The sequence below is a fragment of the Vipera berus genome (genome assembly GCF_964194415.1).
Source record: "Vipera berus genome assembly, chromosome: Z".
Taxonomy (NCBI): Eukaryota; Metazoa; Chordata; class Lepidosauria; order Squamata; family Viperidae; genus Vipera; species Vipera berus.
In genome coordinates this window covers 42,190,743-42,208,577 of record NC_138205.1, presented here as the reverse complement: position 1 = coordinate 42,208,577, position 17,835 = coordinate 42,190,743, and the positions used below count along the sequence as shown (strand labels likewise).

The window sequence follows — 17,835 nt, the reverse complement described above, 5'->3', positions numbered from 1 at the left end:
TATGTTTGTTCACCCCCTTAATTAAACATGGGATAAAATCAATCAATGTAAATATATGCTGAACTAGACAATCTTTTGTTAAGCTTCAGAAACACTTCAACAGATATACTTTTCATATTTATTTTTCAGACAGTATCAATTAACATAAAAGTGTTTTTTATTGTTTTGGAAGACCAGTTAGAAGACAGCTTGTTTTGCCTGAAATAGTGTATAACAAAGCACCAAAGTAAACGTTCAATACATACCTAAGACAATTTCAAACTAAATGGAGTAACAGGTACTTAATAGTTTAAAGTCATTGTAGGTCATTCAGATAGCCTGGCAAAATTAATTTTCTGAAGAGACAAGTCTATAGTAAGGTCTGGTGCAAGACCTCAGTACTACTGTGCAATAATACAGCATCTCTGACAAAAAACACCCAAGTCTTTCCACTCACAGGAGGAAAATTAGCTTAATAACCAACCATCTTGCTACTCAATCTATTTTCTATCTAATCACATAAAGGGCAGCTTATGTCTAATTTATAAAAGATTTTTTAGTAATTAGAAAATGCCCCTGCAAGGAAGTCTATCTCATGGTACAAAAGGGCTCATGAACACAGGACTATGCCCATGATCCTACCCAGCAAGTTCTTTTAGGATTAGTGAGCTGTCATAAGATGTTCTGTTCTTCCAAGCTGGAGAAAAAATCATCAGGGAGTTCACCAAGAAGCTGGTCCAGATCATCTACAAGGACAAAATGAGAAGTAAGACCAAGTTTTTAACAATATATTAATCACTCTGGGCAATATCAGCCATGGTGGCTAGAATACAGTACTGCAGGCTAAGTCTGCCCACTGCTAGTTCGATCCTGACCAGTTCAAGGATGACTCAGCCTTCCATCCTTCCGAGATCGGTAAAATAAGGATCATATTGTTGGAAGCAATGTGCTGACATCTGTAAACAGCCCAGAGAGTGCTGTAAAATACTGTGAAACGGAATATAAGTCTAAGTGCTATTGCTATTGCTATATAAAGAAGTTCTGGTCTGGACATAATATTTTAATATTTTATTGTTTTTTCAGTGTCTATTTTTTTCTGTGATAAGGGAAAAAAGGGAAGAGAGAAGAAAATCTTTACAGACTTGCTTTGTGACTAGCAAGTTCATTTTTAATGCTTAGTACATTTTATACTTAAATGACACTGAGCGAATAAAACATTTAATCTGTCAAATCCTAAGAATTTCTGTTTTTCTTTCTTGGGAAAAAAACTCACAGCAGACCCTTATATAATATATAGCCATGACAGCACAGAAATAGATGGAACATAGTAAACAAGAGTTTCATGACTGCACATAAGACATAACAACTGCAGCTCTTAGTAACTTCCCCATTATCTTATAGCATTAAAGCATATACATTTTTTAATCTAAAATTGGTGTTGCAAGCTACCTCATTACCTATAAAGCCCTACATGTTTTACCTCTTCCCAACATCTGCCCATATTGCGTACACTAACAGGATAGATATGTTTCAAATCCCTTTTCTAAAACAATGTTATTTGATTGGACCCAGAAAGTATGCATTTTCTATGGCAGTGCCTGCCCTCTGGAACAATTCCATCCTCCACTAACAAAACATACATTTGTCCTGACTCTATTGCCCTTTAGAAAAGATGAAAATCTTGCCTGTTTCTCAGGTGCTGGAGGAGTGTAATAATTCCGAATTTCTGATCACCTATCATGAATTACTTTTTCATTGTAATGGAGTCTCTATTTGGGGGGGGTCTCATTCGTTACATTCTAAACCACCCAGAATCACATTTTTAATGGTGGGCAATGATAGATAGATAGATAGATAGATAGATAGATAGATAGATAGATAGATAGATAGATAGATAGATAGATAGATAGACAGACAGACAGACAGACAGATAGAAGATAGATGATAGATAGATAGATAGATAGATAGATAGATAGATAGATAGATAGATAGATAGATAGATAGATAGATAGATAGGAAGATAAATGTTACTGTTTAGCATTCTATTTACCCAAGTCAGCTCTCTCAGTGGATTTGCCTGCTCCACAATTTCCTGATTCTTGTAATAATGATGGACTTTCATTTGATGCTAATACACAATGACATCTCTTCTTATTTCTCTCACATCCTTCCACATTTTTGTTATCCATAGTGGCCATTACAATCACAGCACTTATGGGAGGTTCCTGCTATAATTTTAAGACAGCAAGCACATATAACATTTCATAGACAGCTAACAAACTATTTGCACAATTTATTTAATTTATTTGCTGCCTATCTCTACTTTAGATGACTTACAACAATAAAAACAGAAATGAAATGTAAACATAGTAGTAATGTAAAACAGAACAATTTACAACTTCCTCACACCATACCATCCAGTACCAGCAGAAAAAAATCAGAGATGCTTCCTACCATCTCAGATCATTCATCCATTCTGTATCATTCTGTTCAAAATGATAATCTGAGGCTCATTAGCCTCAAAAATTGAAATTTGAGTCCCATTATCAACAGAACACTCAGTCATGATATCCCATTATATCTTCAATGCCTGTTGATCAATTTTTAATTCAAGATGATTTATGTTCTAAATGATCTGAATATTTGTAGACCACCTTTTTTCAATTAATCTGCATTTAAACATCAAGTGATCAAGACCTTCCCTGGGTTCCACTTATAGGGAAAGTATCACTGGCTAATATATGAGATTGGATTAGAATAATGAATGCTTTGAAAAAGATCTAGAAAAAATATTTTCAACATCACCACCATCACCATTAAAATTTTATCCTATTTTATAACTCAAATGGGGAACATACTTAATCATGCCTATTTTTTAGAGCAACCCTTTGAGGTGGGTAAAGTTAAGAGGGACTCCCTCCTATGCTTGAGGGAGGCCTAGGATTGCTACACCCCTCTACTATACTATTATACTAAAGTGACCCTCATGTCAGCACATTTTTCTGCTGCTCAGTAATGAGCCATTTCCACAAGTCTATATTTAGCTCTCTCGGATTTAAATTAAGCTTTCTTGAGTCTCAGTTTAGCTAGCTATAAACATGAAATTTCCTACATCTTTTCCTACAATAGTCACAGTTCTAATTTTTTGACAATTAAAATGTTACTGTTGTTGTCATTATCATCACATCCTTACCTGTGGTGTCACGGTCTCACTGGTTTCCCAAATCTCTTGGTATGGCTGAGGCTGATTTCCATTGTTGAAACCAGGTGAATATACTTTCACCAGGTTACTGGGTGTCACATTCAGGTAGTGATTGCGATGGGATGGAGAGAACACACTCACCTGTGAAGACAGTAATCAGTTCTTTTCACAATAATATGTGGCACTACTAACATGCTAATCTGTATAGGCATGCTAAAGTTTGATGCCAGAAGATGAAACATTTCCAAATCTTGCCTCTCCAGTGATGCTTGTTGAAATGATCTATGTATGCATGTTATAGTCACACTAACTGCATATCTTGTTTGCATCTTAAAGAACAATAGAAAGGAAACAGCAATTTTATATATAAGAACATTGCCAGTGGGTAATTTGATTTCTGTCCATTGCATTGAAATAATACAGAAAGATTGATATATGTGTCTACAATAGGAAGGAATTGACATCCAGCTTAAAAGTGGCAAATGGAAGTATGGGTGGGGGAGTTGATGAGAATATTTGTATTAGAAAATTAGAATGCTTATTGAAGAAAATTCTAAAAGAAATAATATTGTTTTCCAGAGGTTTTAGAGGCAGACTGCAGGAAAATATACATTACAAGATTCTTGGACAGAAACTTTTCTTTATCTTATTTTAACCTGCTTTGAATTTTGCAAAACATATCATAGCTCGACAGCACAATATCAAGGAAACATAAGCAAGTCAAGTTATTACTTTTGGCATGAAAAAAGTAAGGTTCTACATTTAGGCAGGAAAAATCAAATCCACAGGTATAGTATAGGTGGTACCTTGCTCAATAGTAGTAACTGTGAGAGGGATCTCGGAGTCCTAGTGGACAATCACTTAAATATGAGCCAGCAGTGTGCTGCAGCTGCCAAAAAAGCCATCACAGTGCTAGGCTGCATTAACAGAGGGATAGAATCAAGATCGCGTGAAGTACTAATACCACTTTACAATGCCTTGGTAAGGCCACACCTGGAATACTACATCCAGTTTTGGTCACCACGATGTAAAAAAGATGTCGAGACTCTAGAAAGAGTACAGAGAAGAGCAACAAAGATGATTGGGGGACTGGAGGCTAAAACATACAGGGAACGGTTGCTGGAATTGGGTATGTGTAGTTTAACGAAGAGAAGGGTGAGGGGTGACATGATAGCAGTGTTCCAATATCTCAGGGGCTGCCACAAAGAAGAGGGAGTCAAGCTATTCTCCAAAGCACCTGAAAGCAGGACAAGAAGCAACGGATGGAAACTAGTCAAGGAGAGAAGCAACCTAGAACTAAGGAGAAACTTCCTGACAGTTAGAACAATTAACCAGTGGAACAACCTGCCTCCAGAAGTGGTGAATGCTCCAACACTGGAAGTTTTTAAGAAGAGGCTGGCCAGCCACTTGTCTGAAATGGTATAGGGTTTCCTGCCTGAGCAGGGGGTTGAACTAGATGACCTCCAAGGTCCCTCCTTCTTCTTCTTCTTCTTCTTCTTCTTCTTCTTCTTCTTCTTCTTCTTCTTCTTCTTCTTCTTCTTCTTCTTCTTCTTCTTCTTCTTCTTCTTCTTCTTCTTCTTCTTCTTATTCTTATTATTATTATTATTATTATTATTATTATTATTATTATTATTATTATTATTATTAATTATTATTATATTATTATTATCAAGACTCATCCAGACTTGAATTTCTTGGTTTCTTACCTGTTTTAGCAGAAGCACTGAACCAGTTTTAAATTCACTTTCTTTTTCTTCCAGCAACAAACGATGTATTGTGCCCTGCATTTCACCTATTTGAGAGAAGATCAGACAAATGACAGCAACAAAGAGAATCTACCAAAATGTTATTTAGCAGTCATTCTAATTTGCTTGTATAGAATATAGGGACTGTATTCAAGCATGTGATCTGTTATTTGCTCAAACACAGCAGTTATTCCCAGATGTGTAATAGAATATTTAATGCTGCTTAGACTTAAGGTATCACCTGGGAATGTGAGTGTTTTGAGTTTATATTGTTGGATATGTTCTATAAGTTGCATAGATAGTAATTGTATTAAATTCTTCTAGAGAAGGTTGGACTATATATGTAGCCATCCAGAGTCTTTTTGGAGTTGGGTGACTTTATCAGATCAAATCAAGCAATAAATGTAGTAGTTCTAACAGTTCTAGCAGTTAAAAAAACACAATAGCACAGTTGGTAGTAGCAAAACAGCTAATCTTATCCATTTGGTATTAACAAGAAAGCATTACTATTTCAATTTAAGCCTAGAAAGAAAATCTTTCCATTATTATTTGTTTAAGAAAACTATACAACTCTCATTATATCAAAAAATGAACCAAAGGCACTCTGAACTGGCTGTTCACAATGTCAATTTTTAAATGACTGGAAATGCTTGGAGATAGATAGCAAGAAAGGAGGGCAGATGCATTTTTACAGTTATTCTGATTGGTAGAAATTGTTTTGTTCCATTTCTGTTTTTTCATGACTGACAAAACTAGGTTGTACTTATTTACATACAGAAGCAAATCTGGAACTGGAAATTTAAACTAGTATTTCACTAGCCTGTTGACAAAGCATTTGTAACCTAATCAAATGATATTCTCAAAAATGTTGTCTAGCCATTACCTTTTCTTGGTCCACATTTATGTTAAAAAACTAACCATTCAGAGCAACTAAAATAGGACAGGCTAATTCCTACAAATATTGAGTTAAAACAAAACAAAACAAAACAACAGTCATTTTGTCTACTAAAACATTTCCTGCCAAAATAAAAAATGCATTTGTCAGGTTCTGTGTGGATCCAAAAAAAGCAAAATGTTAAAGAAAGCAGCTTTCCAGTAACTATGCCATAAAAACTAAAATATTTAACTGGTTAAAAAGGACTGATCTTTTCCCCACTGAATTACTTCTCTTCTTCAGCCTCAATGAACATGGCAAACATCAGCTGTTCTCCAGAGCTTTTCATGAGAAAACAGACAAAAAAGTAACTTTATAACTATGCTATACATTTCAATTCTTCCAAATAGTTTTGCATAACATTGGAATAGTCTCCAGAATTATTCAGTCTCCTTCAAGCACATAGGGAATGAGAGTGAGAAAACATTGGGGTATTTATTCCAAAACTCTTAGTGGCTCAGAATGACTACAAAAGCAAGACCACTCACTAGACAAAATATACATGATCCCAGGGGAATAACTGAGGATCATATTGATTAGCTAACTAATGGAAAAGCATAATATACTGGAAACCTAGACAATCATCATGAAAAAGGTCAAGATCTTTTCTTCTTAATCTGCTAGGTTCTCTTTTCATGATAACAGTTGTGGGCAACAGACATTCTCCCAAACCTATAGCCTACTGAGACATACTGAATTTTGGTGAACTATTATGTTATTGGACTTAAGTGCCAAAAATCATTCATATAATCTGTTTGGGAAACTTTGGGATAATTTTTGTGACTCACCTACTTTTGACATAATTCATCTTGTTACTGCACTACTTGGCTAATCATGCATGCATGCAATGCATAATCAAGAAAAGCTTGCCTATATTTCTTTTGTAACACAGAAAAGCACAGAAATAATGAATTTCCCATAGCTTTCATTAGAATGTAAGCCCTAGAGTAATGTACCATTATTTTCTATAGGATAAACTCTAAGTAATCAAAATAGCATTTGCTCTAATATCCACAAAAACCAAGTCACTCAAAATGGTGCAGGCAAAGGATGTCACTCTACATCAGAGGTCCCCAACCTTTTGGGCACCAGGGACCAGTTCCATGGAGAAAGGTTTTTCTGCAGACCAGAGAGTGTGTGGTTTTGTGTGCTGCCTGCATTCCACAGGTGGGGCTTTGCTTGTTTGTGCAGCCTGGTTGCTGGCATGCCACGGCCCAGTACCGGTCCACAGACTGGGGATTGGAGACCCCTGCTCTACATGACACAAATCAAGCATCCAACTAAGTTACAGACTGCAAGGGAAAGCATTATCTACACCAACCCAGTAGAGTTTAACTCTTTTTACCCTTACCAGTAGGGTCCTTGAACTCAGCACCTGCATCAACATTAGTCCTCATCAGTGATTTAATCATTACTGCCATATTTGGAACCTTGTTCTTTGGAAGTTGCTTCAGAGCTGCCTGAATGGAAGAAACCAAGCAAGGAAGAGAAAAGCTCTTTTCATTATTCTTAAACAGATAGCTTAGAACTAATTAAATGATCTTCTGAGGGCAGAATTTTAGTGATGGTCTCATTGCAAGAAATGAGGAGAAAAATATTTTGGAAGAGCTTCAAATGCACGGTTGTGGTAATACTGTGTTATTTCCTATTCCCTGACCATTCATTATCCCATGATGTAGCCATTTTTAAAAAATATCTGTTGCTTGCACCTGACATAGAATTTTCAAACTAAAAACTAATTCAAATTTCAGCCTTTACCTTACGAAGTACCATAGAAATGCTGTACATTTGAAGAAAACAGGATGGATCACCTTCATCCAAATCTAATTCATTTTTCATGGCAACCCATGGGCCTCTTTCAAATTCTTCTTCTATTGTTTGCTGGGAAATAGGCATTTCCTAAAGGAATAGCAGAAAATCCCAGATAAAGATTTACCTCAAATCCACTGCAGAGGAACATATTCATCTTAGAAATCCATTTATTTCGGTGATACATTAAGCCATTAGATATCTGAAACGCTGCATTCATCTTTCTATATACTCACCTTTCCCACTACCTTTAATTTCATCAAGCATTCAGGTGGAAAAAAATACTGATGTATACAAAAGTAAGTCTTCAACTTACCACCACAATTGAACCCAACATTTCCATTGCTAAGCAGGACAGTTATTGAGTTGTACCCCATTTGTGCTGCAGTTGTTAAGTGAATCTCAGGACCACATGACACATTTAGTGTCAACTTTTGAATAGTTAGGCATGGGACACAAAATTAATCCAGATGTAAGATGTGAGAAGAATAGTCTTGTTTCACCCAAGCCCCAACTCACAGGCCCAGTAAAAGTCCCCTTACTCCAAAATGCAGCTACTAGCTAGAAGGGGGAAAACTGGTCAAAAGTACCCATACAGGCTCATTTTAAAGACTAACAGGCAGATTGAAAGCAGCATGGTATACTAATAATAAGTTTAGTATCTTGGGTCTATAGCCTATTTTTCAATATCAATACAAAATTTTCAAAGAGAAAATGAAATTACCTCAGTTCGTAATTTTGCTACAGCCCCATGAGTTGGCATCTGGGGAGTTGCAATGAGAATCTCATCCAGGTTTTTCCCATTAGGCTTTTTAAATAAAGAGGAAAAAAAGTAAAAAATGTATATCACCTATGGATATTTTTAAAAAGCTCTCTTATTCTTTAATTGCTTAAATATAAGCAGAAATTTCTTAGGTACTCTGGAGAAGTCATCCTACTTATAAAGCTAAAGGTATTAAAGAATGCTAAAATTATTAGATCTAATATACACCCAATAGAAAACTCCTCAAGAGAATAATCTTTGCAGTAAAGGCTGAGGCCTTTACCAGGGAACATATGCAAAAGTTTCATTCTTTAATTTTCTCCCTATCTCAATTAGAGTAATTGTAAGTCACAAAATGTTTTGGAACAGAGTAGCTAAGCAAAAGAACAAATCCATAATGGCAGACTGAATAACCTCCAATATGAAGACAACACATCCAACAACCTTTTTGGAGTAAAGATGACAGCTTTTATTCCTTTTCATGGTTTGTAGCTACTATAGGTTTTTATCAAAGTAGGACTGGAGTAAGTATTTTATATAAATAGTTCAAAAGTATTTTAGAAAGTTTTCCCCCCAATCTTTTGATATATATACACTTACTGTATCTCCTGAGTGTTCTCTTACTTGTTGAGGCAGAATGCCTGCTGGTCCTGGGAAGCGACGAGTCTTAGTTCGCAGAGAAACATGAGCCATTGGCTGAGGTGTCTTGCTGGCTGCTGTGACCAAACGGACAAGATGGTTGGTGACAACAGGAGTCTGAGGCTTTCCAGAACCTGCAATTGAACTTGGGGCTTTAAGGATGACAGGAGGGATTCCAACAGTTGCCACTGAAGGACCATATGTGATATGGAGTTGACCACTATTACTAGCCATTCTAGAGTCAGAGCAGCTGGGGCTAAATATCCGTGATTTGGACAGCCTTGAAGGAGTACTTGTTGAAATGAAGGGAGAACAGGGTCCGATCAGTGGTAAGGAAGGACTATTGCATTCAGAAGTGGATTTTTCCAAAGATGACTGAGCAGGCTTTATCATCTGAATACTGGAATTAGAAAGTGAGCCAATACTGTTGCCCATTCCTAAGTTAGCCTGGGGAAAACCAGAATCTATGGAGGTAGGCCTCAGATTTGATTCTGAAGAAACTCCTATTGGCTGTAGATGGCTGACAACCTCATCAACAATTTCTTTTCGAATTTTTGTCACTTGTGAAGTATCCAATGCAACAGGATTCATTAGTGTCATTGAGTTTGTGACTTGTCGTTTCTTGGCTGTTTCTAAGTCATTGTCTCTCATCTGTTTCTGGGAACCACAGTCAGATCTGAAAGACTCTGGATACATACTAGATTCTTCTAAATCCATGCATGCAGCCAATACAAGTTCATTGTCAATATCATCCCTGGGGGAAGTCCCAGAGGGAAATATAGCTGGAGGCCTGCTCACAAATTTAAATCTCTTGCCTGAAGTGCTACCTGATTCGCACTTGGCTAGTAAGCCTGTTGGGTCCTTTTGAACCTTGAAGCTGCTTATCAGGGGAAGCATATGATTGCTTTTGGTTTCAGTAGTGCAGATACCTTCTCCAAATTGAAGTCTGGAACAGTTTTGTACCTGTGAAATAGGGGGCATACTCTCTGAAAAGCTACGGCTGCCTGAATCCTTAACTGGCATGAAGGCATTGCCAGGAGCTCTTAACCCTGCAGAAAGGGGTCTCAGACCTCTTAAATTAGCAGATGTTGTGTCTAGAGTCTGCTTCTCCACATCACTCACAGCCATCAAGAAATCCTATGGAAAAAAAGAGAAGATAAACTTTGCCATGAAAAGTGATATTTCAGTTGTGTACATAGATTCTGAAAGAGCTGCTTGGGGATTTCAGATTCTCAGAAGTGAGCAATGATTAAATAGCGAGATTTCATCTTAGATTAGACTATAGGCCTTCTTCATCAAGTAGAATCTTTTGTTCCTTCTACTTCAATGGTCTGGCTTCATCACTTACTTTCCAATTATGATTCAGAAATGTTCTCTTACCTCAGACATGTCAAACACAAGGCCCGGGGGCCAGATCCAGCCTGCGAAGTGGTTTCATGCGGCCCGCGAAGCCATCCTGGAAACAGTGAGGGAACGGCCCCCACTGCCCTAGCCCTGGCCCAGAGAACCTCCTTCTGCCAGAGACCCTCAGATCTGTCCCACTCCTGCCCAGGCCCCCATAGGCACCCTTGATGTGAACGATATAGAGCTGGCCATGCCCAACCAGTAGGCCATACGCACTTTAGCCACGCTCACCCAGTAGGCCATGCCCACCCAGGCCACACACACCCGGCCCCCTGAGGGCAACCACAATGCTGATGCGGCCCTCAATGAAATTGAGTTTGACACCCCTGTCTTACCTCATCTTCAAATTCAGCCTCCACAGAAAACAACTTTTGGAGCTTGCAGGCCTGTAAGAGCAATTTAATAATTTGCAAGATTAACTCTAAAAGTGGTGTGTTTTTTTACTTTACCAAATTTCATAATTCTGCTAACCAATATTATCCAAAATGAGAATTTTTGAATTCTTAAAATGAATTTTAATTGTACAGAATTTTAATTTTAAAATGCAGGAACTGCTCTTTGTTTCCTTTTCATAGACTCCATACATTGCTTGCATTCACAGACCTGGCAACAGATGTGAGTTGAATTATCCAAATAAATCTCATTTGTAAAGTTTAAAAGTAATCATTACTTTTATGCTCAGATACTTTGTATTGCATAAAGCTTTTGGACTGCATAAAGAATCATGAATCTTTGATGTTACTTGTTCAGTGCAAAATAAACAACTTTATAAGTTATAATTTTACTGAGATTCATGCAATATCACTTAAAAATAACTTAGTGAAAACAATAATTCATGACATACAAAATATTAGCAATTAGTCTAATAAATTTCCATAGTTATAACATTTCTTGGGTATTTAAAGGGATCTTTCTTTCTTTCTTTCTTTCTTTCTTTCTTTATTTATTTATTTATTTATTTTTAAACTTATATACTGCCCTTCTCCCGTAGGACCCAGGGCGGTTCACAAGGCAATTAAAACAATATAACAATACAAAAGTTAATAGCAAATTAAAATAAATTAAATTATCCTTAATTAAAATCTAAAATCCTTAACTATTAAGAACCCAATTACAATAGGTTACAAATTAAAAGTTCTCAGTCCTGGCTGGAAAGTTCAAAGAGCCAGGTCTTCAGGTCCCGGCAGAACGAACAAAAATCTGGGGCAGTCCTGAGCTCTATGGGTAACTGGTTCCAAAGGGCAGGCGCGCCTACAGAGAAGGCCCTCCCCCTGGGTGTCGCCCTCCGGCAATCCTTTGCCAGCAGCACTCTGAGAAGTCCCTCCCTGTGGGAGCGCACAGGACGAAGGGAACTTGATGCCAGCAGCAGGTGTTCCCTCAGATATCCCAGCCCCAAGCCATTTAGGGCTTTATAGGTCATCACCAGCACCTTGAATCTCACCCGGAGGGCAACCGGAAGCCAATGCAGCTCGCGGAGCAGAGGTGTTACATGGGAGTATAGGGGAGCCCCCATCACAACTCACACGGCTGCATTCTGCACCAGTTGAAGCCTCCGAGTGGTCCTCAAGGGCAGCCCCGTGTAGAGAGCGTTACAGTAGTCTAACCGGGAGGTCACGAGTGCATGAGTGACTGTGCGCAAGGCATCTCGGTCCAGATAGGGCTGCAACTGGCGCACCAGGCGAACCTGGGCAAAAGCCCCCCTGGTCACGGCTCCTATATGATCTTCAAAACTGAGCTGCGAATCCAGGAGGACACCCAAGTTGCGAGCCCTATCGATGGGGGGTAACACCTCACCCCCCATCATTAAAGGTGGAATAGAATGATTCACTCGAGATGCCTGTACGCACAGCCACTCAGTCTTGGCGGGATTGAGTCGGAGCCTGTTTCTCCCCATCCAAACCTGAACCCATATAAATGACATCATCATTGTTAATATGCCACCTAATTTTCAGTGATTCTTGGCAGTTTACGAATGATTTCAAACATAAAAATATGATAATAAAAACATCAAGAACAGAAATCAATATGAATTGTAGAGATTGTGAGTCTGCAAAAATATCTTTTATACTTCTGTCAGTATATATTTGCTGCCTTTTGCTTTTCTTAACTTTTCCATATCTTTGCCTGAGTCTTATCAGTTTCATATGCGTCCTTGTAATATATAAGCGTGGGGTGGGGGGGAAATAACATCAAATTCTGGTTTTCGTTTTCTTTCTTTCATTTATTTCATAAAGTTATTCAATATGCCAATCTGAAAAAAGATAATTGCCTCCTAATTGGCTACAGCATCTTTAGTTACAATCAGTGTGACAATGCATCTATGTAATAGGTGATCTCACATTACTAAAAAGTTTTTGGACTATTCCTGCCTCGTGAACTGCGACAACTTAGGCATATCTGGGGAGTTTCTAACAATTGTTCATTGTGGTCCTGCTATATTTCTGTGGAATTAAGGTCAGTGCTTCCAAAACCTGGCAAAATTATCCAAAATTGGGTAAAAGTGTGTAATGATACACAAACCCATTACCCAACCATAAGAGGAACATTTAAAGACTTTCTGATAAAACAGTTAAAATAGACTTTATGACAAGTGAATTTTTTTAGATAGGAAAATAGTGGGAAGAACTAAGTTAAGAGCTAAATTTCGAGTTAGCCACTTCAAAACAATGAATTTGTTCTCATATATGTTCTTGCAGATTTGTTTATATGTTTCATATCATTGATCTATTTTGGCTGATGGATAATGGCCTAATACAATGTTTCTTAAAACTATTTTTCTCTCAGACCCCTTTTCACTTTTAAAGATGCCACAGAGCTTCTCTGTATGGATTATATTTATCAATATTTATCATATTAAAAATAAAACTGAAACATTTATTACCACTTCTCATAATAGTTTGATGGGATTTTAATATTTATATTGTTTTTCAATATAGACTGGCAAATAATTTGATTTCATGGTGTAAAGTCCCAGTCCCTTACTTAAACTTGAGATATCATATCAATCTAATCAGAGACTTCTTGATCAAGGAGCACTTTATTTGATCAAATTAAGCAGCTGGGTGGCCAACAATCTGGAACGCTGGCAGAGTTACGCCCAGAAGTGCCACACCTTAGAAAGTTTGTAGCATTGCTTTATAAACTTTGTTAGACAATGCAAATCAGACAAAGAGTCATTATATCATAAAGAAGACATAAATCATTCCTGTACACTCCCTTATTCCCTCCTTCAGTATATCCCATCCATGTACATGTTTCCCACTCTTGCATGAGATTTCTCTGGTGCAAAAGACGATTACAGAAAGCAAGAAAGCAACAAGTAGGCTAAACAATTTCCTTTTGTTCCAGAACCTTTCAATGGAAAGTGTTTTGGGGGAAACTCCTATGGTCCTAGGATCACACTTAAGAAATACTGTACCATTTATTTAATTTGAATTCCATCTTTATTTTTACAAATAACTCAAGATGGTGAACATATCCAACATACCCTCTTCCTTCTATACAAAAACAATCCTGTAAGTTCAGCTGCGCTGAGAGTAACTGACCAGTCATCTAGATGGTTTTCATGGCTAAAGCGGGACTTGAACTTGCAGTCTCCTGCTTTCTAGCCTGGTGCCTCAACCATTAGACTTCAACCACTAGACAAAACTATTCTATAGACGCCTCTGGTATATTGTGGAAATCATTATTTATTTGTGTAAATTACTAACAAAGAATTTAGGGAGGCTGATTTATTATTTTTTATAAATAACTCAAGGTAGCAAACATATCCAGTACACTTTCCTCCTCCTACTTTTCCCACCCCAATAACCCTGTGAAGTGGATTGAGCTGGATGAGAATGACTAGTCCAAAGTCACCTAGCTGGCTTTCATGGTTAAGGTAGAACTTGAATTCATGGTCTCCCACTTTCTAGCTGGTACCTTAACCATTTGCTCAAGTATTCTTTCAATGATGGTAAGATATCCAGTTTGAGACATTAAAACACTCCCAGTTTTAATTGATTTATGTTGGGTTTTTATCTCTGTTCATCATCCAAAGATATATTGGTTAAGATGTATGGCAATATAAATTTAATAAATAATAGACCATTATATTACCTTCACTGTGCTTAACAATTCTTATTAGATTCATATTATGGAATGTAATGGTTGATTTCTGCAAACATATCAACATTCATAGCAACCTAAAGTATATAAAGTCATCCAATTGCTTTCTGGCATGTTCAGTGCACTTACACTTAGTGGCCATGGCTTCCAACTTGCTATTTTACAGAAACCCAACTTTATCCAATGCTTTTCTGATAATGGAATGATAAATACTGGCTTTAAGCAAGGCAAGAGAGGCTGCAAATTCCTGGAGGTTTTTGGAGGGTTTTTTGTAACTTCCTGGACAATTTTATACCCAAGTTCTAAGAGTGATTTTAACAGGGTGGACACTCTTGGAAAGATTCTGTTTTCCTTTTTTTCCCCATTCCATTTTCCAAAATAAAGTTATTTTCAGCAGGCATGATATGCTTCCAGAATCTTATGAGGCTTCATTGCAATAAAGATAACCAAAGATTTATTCAAAGCAAGGCTGACCCATATCATCCATATTTAATTTAGTACAGTACTGTACTCACACAACTAACACTTGGTATTCATTTAATTGAATTGATTAAACTGGAGTATGACTTTCTCTCACTGGCATGTTCCATAACTCTATGAAATAAAAGCACCTGCCTAGTCATATTTAGGGGAAATGGGCAACATGAAAATTCAATAAATAAAAATAAATAAATTTTTGGTGTTATTTGTAAACCAAATACAGGGGGATTCATACAAAGCTCATACAACACTCAGAATCAACATTACCCAAGCATGCATAAAACCTAAGAGAAGCTTTTCACAGTGGCAAAGCGTAAACACGACTGCTGTGCCATGAAACATCAGTCAGTGTATCCCTTGTGGGAAAGTAAACCAGTCCCAATGAAGAAGAAAAAAGGATAGAATTAATTCAAATTTTATAGAGCCTTCATATGTTGTGGGCATAGCCTCTCTCATGGTCACAAAATTCAAGTACATCCCTTGAAGCTTCCAGACATTTTGCTTCAAACAATATCAACCAGCATGACTGAAAGAAAAGATTTGCAGCTGCAGTTCAAAAAAAACTTTTCAAAACATGTTGTTTAACCCAATTCTAAACCAATAAATAACAAGCATATTTTTATATATACCAAAATCTCCTTTTCACACTGCCTTATATCTCCACGTAACACACTCTCACACATTCTCTAGGGGCAAGTTAAAATTTTAAATTCAAAGGCTTATTGCTTTTACGTTTACCGTTAAGTTTTGTACCCTTTGACCTTATAACAGAAAACCACCTGGGAGATTTTTCCTCGTTGGCCACAGAGCTTCCTCCGTTTTTTTGCACTGAAACCAATGGCACCATTTAGCTTACTGACAGTCATTCTCTATATTTAATTCCTCCCCCCAAGTTATGCCGGTCCTTCTTTACCATCGCAGAGTAAAAGGTCCAACGCTACTATCGGGGAAAAGGAAACGGAGAGAACATTAACTCCCGAAAGGCAGCCCAGCCATTGCTTTAAACGTTGCACTGGTGAACATTCGAATCAGCCATCCTCCGCTGACAGAAAGCGTGACGTTCATTCTTCCTCATTACGCCTGCGCAATGAGGAAAAGGCGTCATTTCTTTATGTACGCACGCGCTTGAAGTCCTGCCTCCTTTCTCTAAGTTATCCTTTGATTACGCAACCATAACCAAGATCCTAGTTGTGGGGCCGCGTAAGCGGCAATGCATGTTTGGCTCGCGATAAAGCCCAAACGATCCATTCATGTTCATTTAGCTTCCTCCTCCCACTCAGAAGGTAGTTTGGGAAAAAATTGTGTGTACTAAACATACATCACTAGACTTAATTGAATCTAGTCTGATCATTAAATGAGACCTAATTAGATGAGATGCTGAATATTTCTTTGTCAAGAGCTCCTGATCCTCAGAATTTGTGCAACCTGCGTATGGTTTCTATTCATACAACAGGCTGAATTTTCTAACACGCTATCTTTATATGCTAATCAACAATAGTACAATCCTTTTTTCCCCCTGCCTTTACTATCTGGCAGTATTCCTTCAACATCCCAGCAGATTTACTATGGATTCAAAAACAAATTAACTATAAATTCTGTATTCCATGGAGAAAATTTAATTGTTCCAACATAACCACATTTGTAAGCTCGAAGGCTGTCATCACTGTCTGCTAACTTTAAATGCTTATGATTTTATTAAGTAACTACATGATCAATAGGCGGCAGCATTTAGCTGACACTGGTCCTGAAAAAAGATGTGGGAAAGAGTTAAATTTTAAATTAAGGAATTAAAAAATAAAGAGGGGAAAAAAGCAAATAGGAAATCGCATTTTTTTTACAAAAAAAGTACATGGGTATGTCCGTCATCACCATTAATCCAGATTAATTAAGACTACAGCTACATGGAGGAATGTAAGCAGTGGGGTACCACAAGGTTCTGTCTTAGTCTAGTCCTCTTCAATATCTTCATAAATGACTTAATGTGGAACTCGTCAAATTCCCAGATGATACTAAGCTGGCAGGAATAGCCAACACCCCAGAAGACAAGCTCAGGATCCAAAAAGATCTTGACAGACTTGAACAATGGAGCCTATCCAACAAAATGAAATTTAATGTGGAAAAAAGCAAGATTTTACGCTTAGGCAGGAAAAACGAAAGGTACAAGTAAAGATTAGGCAAAACGTGGCTCAAAAACAGTAACTGTAAGAAGGATCTTGGAGTCCTAGTGGACGATCACTTAAACATGAGCCAGCAGTTTGCGGCGGCAGCCAAAACAGCTAATAACATAGATAAGCTTTATTGTAATTTTTTTATTGTGGGCACACTGGCACACATTAAAAATGAAATTCTATTGCCTGCTCTCAAAAGTGTTTACACACATAACACACATATAAACATGCTATATACAACATATGTATATAGTACCTACACATATAAATAAAGTTAAAGGTTCCCCCGCACATGCATGCTAGTTGTTTCCAACTCTAGGGGCCGGTGCTCATCTCCGTTTCAAAGCCGAAGAGCCAGCGCTTGTCCAAGGATGTCTCCGTGGTCATGTGGCCGGCATGACTAGACGCCAAAGGCGCACGGAACACTGTTACCTTCCCACCATAGTGGTCCCTATTTTTCTACTTGCATTTTTTTTATTGAAAAGTTTTACAATACATTTTATCTTTAACAAAACAAAACCCCTCCCAACCCCCTCCCCTCCCACCCTCTTCCCACTCCCCAACCCTCCCCAGCCTCCCTCCCTTCCCCTTCCCCCCTCTCCGAC

General features: G+C 37.7%; 1 protein-coding gene across 3 annotated transcripts; it reads right to left on the bottom strand.

The window, feature by feature from the left end:
• Positions 1-143: 143 nt before the first annotated feature.
• HROB (homologous recombination factor with OB-fold) lies at positions 144-16,096 on the bottom strand. 3 transcript variants are annotated; one of them, XM_081345000.1, is made up of 10 exons: positions 15,976-16,096; positions 10,811-10,861; positions 9,033-10,208; positions 8,394-8,477; positions 7,619-7,759; positions 7,212-7,320; positions 4,888-4,973; positions 3,173-3,322; positions 2,030-2,207; positions 144-725 (listed from the first exon to the last, which is right to left on the bottom strand). In XM_081345000.1, exons 1-10 carry the CDS (start codon positions 15,976-15,978, stop codon positions 652-654), a joined length of 2,052 nt encoding a protein of 683 aa, XP_081201126.1. In that variant the 5' UTR covers positions 15,979-16,096; the 3' UTR covers positions 144-651. The 3 variants fall into 3 exon arrangements, with proteins under 3 accessions (XP_081201126.1, XP_081201127.1, XP_081201128.1); XM_081345001.1 differs by having other exon boundaries at positions 2,030-2,204; XM_081345002.1 differs by having other exon boundaries at positions 9,057-10,208.
• Positions 16,097-17,835: the final 1,739 nt, after the last annotated feature.